The following is a 6,000-nucleotide window of genomic DNA, read 5'->3' on the forward strand; positions in this document are numbered from 1 at the left end:
GGGGCGGGTTCATGCGGAGCGGGTCTGTGCAGAGCATGGCGGAGCGGGTTGAAAATGAAAATAATGTTATGCGGGGCGGGGCAAATGAAAAATTTTGCGGGTTAAGCTCGACCCGCCTTTCCCCCGCACCAGCCTATTGTCATCCCTATTTATTAGGGAGCGTTTTATCCCTAAATACAGAGTCGTCTTTATTAAGGAGTGCTTTACTCCTCATTGTGGGACGTTACACGAATTCAGATTTTGTCGGCTTTCAATGTAGATATCGGACATCAGGTGAGAAATTCATCTTTGGCTCCAATTCCGTAAAGATCAAACAACAATAACACACTCTTATAATATTATAAGTGAGATTTGGGAAATATCAAATGCATGCAAATCTTGTTTCCGATAAATTCTCAGCTCAAGAAACATATTGAAGACCTAGACACCGAATGATAAATTCATCTTCAACCTCAATTTTGTAAATTCCAAATTATCAGTGACATACTCATGGTAATTCTCTGTTCAAGAAGCATATCAAAACAGACTGGGAAAAAAATGAACACATTATGACAAATAAAGTGAAATTGAATTTATGGCCAGATGAAAAACATTTAGTATCTACAACTAAGTTGAAAAAATATATTTGCAAATTAAAGATGTTTTTGAACATGTACTTAGTATGAAAAGTAAATAAAATTTTATGAGTGAACAAATCACTTTAAAAACTAACCAAAATTACTATTACAAATTTGAAACTGAATCTTTAAAAGAACTCAAAAGTTAGCTTTTTTTTTAAAAAAATAAATAAATATATTTGCTTTATGTTTTTTTTTTAGTTCAAGATATTTAGTAGGGATGTGGACATTTAAAAAATGGTATTTGAAAATTTTATTGTGCTTGAGAATACATTTAAGTTGAAAAAGATCAAAATTTTATGAGTTTCTTAAAGAAAAAAAGATACATTTTATTTACAAAGACAGCTCGATGCACTAAACTTTGAAAAAACCACAACATACTTGTATTGAGTAAATTTAAAATGGCTTTTGGAAAGAACAAAGCATAGAATAGGCTTTAAGTTCAAATGAATATCAAGAAAATAGGACCATATGTTTTAGCATGTTCATCAATACAAATTTGAGTATGAAATGTATGTTTTCTTCACCACACAAAACAATCCATCCAATTTGAACCACTCTATACACTTATTCATTGCTTTAAATACTAAAAATGTTGTGCATAAATTGTTGATCAAGGTTGTCCAAGAAGTGAAGGCCTGTAAAAAGCATGACTTTGTGCAATCTCAATCCGATCGCGCGGATCGTTCAAGTTTTCATCCCTCAGTGCCTGAAGAATAGCCATTGTCCCTTGTTCTCTAGAAGTACAAAAAAAAATGGAGAAATTAGACCTTGAAAGTGGAAACTTAATCGTTGTTCTTCACTGTTTATGCACGAAATTGTAAGAGTTTAACTTATATACACTGACAGCGTAAAAGAATTTGCTCATAACAAATGGAATTAGTAACTTAGAAACTAAGGTAGACAGCCTGCTATGACATGTTAAATTATACTTATGGTGTAAAAAACTCTTAAATTCTAATTATAACAGCTGATTTGTTGAGTTCATAACACGGGATTACGCTTTAGCAACAAATCACAAGCAGCATCTATATGTTGTGTTGTGCAAGGACTTACCTTTTTATGAGTATCTTGTATAAAGTCTTCAGGATAGGGCACAGCTCAACTGGGGCAACCGGCTTATTATCTCCGGGATGTAACACATTCAAACTTGACTGACTTAGAAGTTCATAGAATGCTTCGACAGCAGAAACTCCCTATGGAAAAGTGAAAAAGAACGTGACTGCTTAGGATGCCGGAATCTTAGAAGTTCTTACAGCAACAGAGCAAGCTCAGTAACTTGATGCATTAGTATAAAATGAAAGAGGAAATTGCTAGAAAAATTCAGGATCAACAACAGTGTCAAATCCAAACATCGAGTATCCATTTCCACTGTACAAAGTATGCTTCTAATGGATTTTAGACCGTAGGACCCAAAAAAAAAGCATTCTTTCTGAAACGGACTAAAAAGGGAAGTAGGACAAACAACTCGAAGCAAAGGGAGTGCTTCTAAAGTTTCGTGTACTCTGCAAAGAGACATGATAAGAGAATTGGTAATAGTAAATGAGTACCTGGATTGTTCCTTTGCCACTAATGCTATCACCCATATCGAGACTCAGTTCTCCCTTAGCTATCATTTGACCATACCATGCGTTACGACCTTTCAACAATGTAACATATGTATCAGCTAGAAGAGGCCCTGCAAGCCTTTCTGGTTCTTCAGTCAATAAATACGTGATGAATATCATCTCCGATGTACAATGTGCAAAATATACTGATTTGCTGGTAGCACTCTCATTTGTTAGTGCAGCTACCATCCCTGGAATCAACGAGAAGGCAAGCACAAAACAATGAGAAGATTCTCACAAAAAAATTGGGTATTACATAAACGTTAGCTCGGGACTTCAGATGCAGGGCATATGGCTCTAATGAGAATTCCAGTTTCAATAGTAAGTTACTGATCCCTCTTACGAAATCCTCATTTACATTTAACGGTACAACAGGAAAAAAGATTCTCTCTTTACCTCACCAATAATATCAATAAAGGTAAGACAATTCTCCTATTAATGATGCATATAACACCGTAAATTGTTGAAACTTGTTATATGTTACATAGAGAATTGCTAAATGTCTTTGAGTGTATTCTCGAGTCTTTATGGAGGAAATATGTACCATAAACCAGGGGCACAAGATGCTATAAACACCGATGATGCTTGTTCATTGAGAATAACTTAAGATGAAGATGATAATTTGTTATAAATCGCCGCAATGAAACTTGTAAGTGGAATGGCCGACTAAACTAGAATCTGAAGAGCTCCTGGGCTTGCTCATTTTTCAACTTTTGAGTATTTGGAACATAATAGTTAACTGACAAGTCAAAAAGACAAAAATGGTTGCTTATTGGCGGGAACGATTTTAACCTGAAAAATAAATTCCTCAGACAAACAAACATTGAGAAAGACCAAGATTTACCAGCTCCAATGGCGTAGACGTTCTTCAAACCTCCCATGACTTCGTGAGTTACAAGGTCGCTGTTGTCCCATACAATAAAATGAGGTTGCCTAAGGAACTTTGCTAGTGGTTTTCTCCATTTTTCTGATCCACAAATCCTAGCATTAGCATATTCTTTGTTGTAAATCTCCGATGCAATATTTGGTCCACCAAGATAAAGGATATTCTCAACTGGTACTCCAGCTGCAATGAACAGATCATATTGTTAAGAAACTGAAAGACTAAACTTTCTTCTTGTTCTTTTACAACCAACATATTGATGGATGAAACAAAGCTTCGGTACATTTTAGTTGTTCTTTTACAACTAACTATCACATGCTCATACTGAATAAAATTCTGTTTCATTTCAACATATTTAGGAACCACTATATGAAAAACACGCGTTCAAAGGCCATACTGATTAGGAACTGCAAGTCAAGTAAAGATCAGCAGGAAACAAGATATAAAGCAAGATAAAGATAAACCCTTACTTGCCCGATTAATCATCTGTGTAGGAGTAATAATATGAGGAACTGGATCTAGTTCAGCCTCTATACCCTTTGCCAGTGAAATGATGATTGGTACAGTTAATCTTTCCTTCCAATACTTGCTGATCTCCTTAAAGACTTCGCGTGTTTCAGTCGAGGGCAATCCATTAATCACAAGATCAGCATCCCACACAGCTTCTTGCAAGTTGGTCACAACTTTCAATGGACAAAATGGTGTATCAATCATATTTAAGCAGAAACCATCTTTCAAGATTTCATCAGCATACAATGTCCGATCGCCTAATCTAGCCTCGACGTACTTGAGATATGCACATCTCCTTATCAACCTTCTCAACACATCCTCCCTTGAATTGATCACTTCAAATAAATGTTCAGCTGTGGCTCTATCAACAGCTCTCCCTGACCTTCTCCATATCCTAATTTGAACCTTATCGCGAAATTGACCATAACTATCTTGCAGCAAAGCTGCAAAAACACTGCCCCAAGCACCAGCTCCAACACAAACAATCCTCAACAAATCACCATCAGATTTACCAAGAATATGCCTAAGCTCATCAAGTTTCTCCTCTGGACCATTGTGGTTGTGTACACTCCCATTTGAGTACACACTATTACCACTTTTCACTTCAATACTACCAACCATTTTCTTTCAAGTTAAAAAATAAAACTCCAATTATAGAACCCCACAAATCTTGACAATCTGATCACCTCAAAAAGTAGATAAAAGGAGAATCTTTAAACCCCAATATCACAAAGTCTGCAGAATTTGTCTCAACCAATGAACAAGCTACACTTTAGCTAAATTATTTCAAAAATTTGAAGAGAAAGAACCCCACAAAAGACAATCTAAACACCTCAAAATGTACTATATAAAAGAAGAATCTTTCAACCCCCAATGATCATAAACTCTGCAGAATTTGTCTTAATCAATGAACAAACTACACTTTTTAACAAACTATTTCAAGAACTTGAAGAAAAACAACCCTTTTAAGCATAAGAGCAAAACCCCTTATTAGATAGTAATATATTAAGCAAAGCACATTTCAAACATTAAATAATTTTCTTGACTTAGCTCATCTCCCACATTAACTAAATTCTTGAAAACTTCCTCAATTTTCCACTTCCTTCCAAGCTATGATAAACCAGAAAAAAGAGGAGAACCCTTTTACAAGTAGAATCTTTTACCTAAATCAAAACTACTAACTTTTCTCTTTCCTCACTTTTTCAACTCAAATCCACCAATTCTTTAAACATTTTTTCTTCATTTTCTCCACTTCCGAAGCAATAAAAGAAGCTGACAAAGCCTACTAAATTTGTAAATCTTGATTTTGCTGACAGCTTTGTAGTGTCCGCCTAAGTTTGGTTTATCTACCCAACAGACAATTTTTGACAAACAATAAAGAAAAGAGTTGAAAAAAGAACAAACCTTTACGTGTCAAACAGTATAAAGATTCAATTTTTAAGCTGAAACTGTTGCTTTAACACACATTTAAGTTTTTAAAAAAACAAGAATTGTATGCAAAATGTACAATCTTGAAACAAAAAAAAGATGACCCAACTCATGAAAATTGTTCCATGAGACCATGAAGGTTAAAGATCACTTTTTTATTTGACAATATATGTATAATAATGCATGTGTGTATATATAGGTAGAAGGTGGGGTGAGTGGGTGGGGGGTAGGGGGTGTTAAAATTGATTGATATGGATAGAGTAGTTGAATGGGGGTAATATAGGGGAGGGTGCCAAGGCAATTAAAGTTTTGTAGTACCTATTGCCAACCTCCTAGACGGCCATTAATAATGGACATGTAGTTTGGTGTTACGATTGTTCGAATTTTTCATAAATATTATTGAATTTGTGTTAATTTTCAAATTTTTCATAAATATTAGTTTTTGTGTCCCTTTTTACTTGTTCACTTTTGAATTGACACACCTATTAAGAAAATAACTAATGACATAGTAAGTTTATCATTTTACTCCATATTAATTATGAAGTTGATGAAAAATTTACATTTTTCAAAGTAATTAGTCATTTAATTATGGATATAATAGGTAAGAAAAAATTGTTCTTTCTTGATTTATCAATATGAAAAAGTAATTAGGGACAATATAAAAGAAAGAGTGGACAAGTAATTAGGGACGAAGATAGTATTTGATTTGTATCCATTTTTTTGAAAATGTATACGAATTTGGATGAATTGATTGAATAGTTTCCCATTGCCTTCAAAATTTGAATAAGCTTCTATATAGGGTGTGTTTGGTACGAAGGAAAATGTTTTTCTAGAAAATATTTATCTGGAAAATAAGTAGATTTTGGACTTATTTTCTCATATTTGGTTGGTGAGTAAAAAATATTTTTCGTATATTTGATTTATGCATGAAATTAATTTTTTTTGGGGGGGGGTG

General features: G+C 34.2%; 1 protein-coding gene across 1 annotated transcript; it reads right to left on the reverse strand.

The window, feature by feature from the left end:
* Window positions 1-1,037: 1,037 nt before the first annotated feature.
* LOC107015637 (probable glycerol-3-phosphate dehydrogenase [NAD(+)] 1, cytosolic) lies at window positions 1,038-5,222 on the reverse strand. The gene is made up of 5 exons (XM_027916690.1): window positions 3,578-5,222; window positions 3,069-3,290; window positions 2,168-2,415; window positions 1,674-1,813; window positions 1,038-1,354 (listed from the first exon to the last, which is right to left on the reverse strand). Exons 1-5 carry the CDS (start codon window positions 4,236-4,238, stop codon window positions 1,231-1,233), a joined length of 1,395 nt encoding a protein of 464 aa, XP_027772491.1. The 5' UTR covers window positions 4,239-5,222; the 3' UTR covers window positions 1,038-1,230.
* Window positions 5,223-6,000: the final 778 nt, after the last annotated feature.

The sequence above is a fragment of the Solanum pennellii genome, chromosome 4 (assembly GCF_001406875.1).
Source record: "Solanum pennellii chromosome 4, SPENNV200".
Classification (NCBI taxonomy): domain Eukaryota; kingdom Viridiplantae; phylum Streptophyta; class Magnoliopsida; order Solanales; family Solanaceae; genus Solanum; species Solanum pennellii.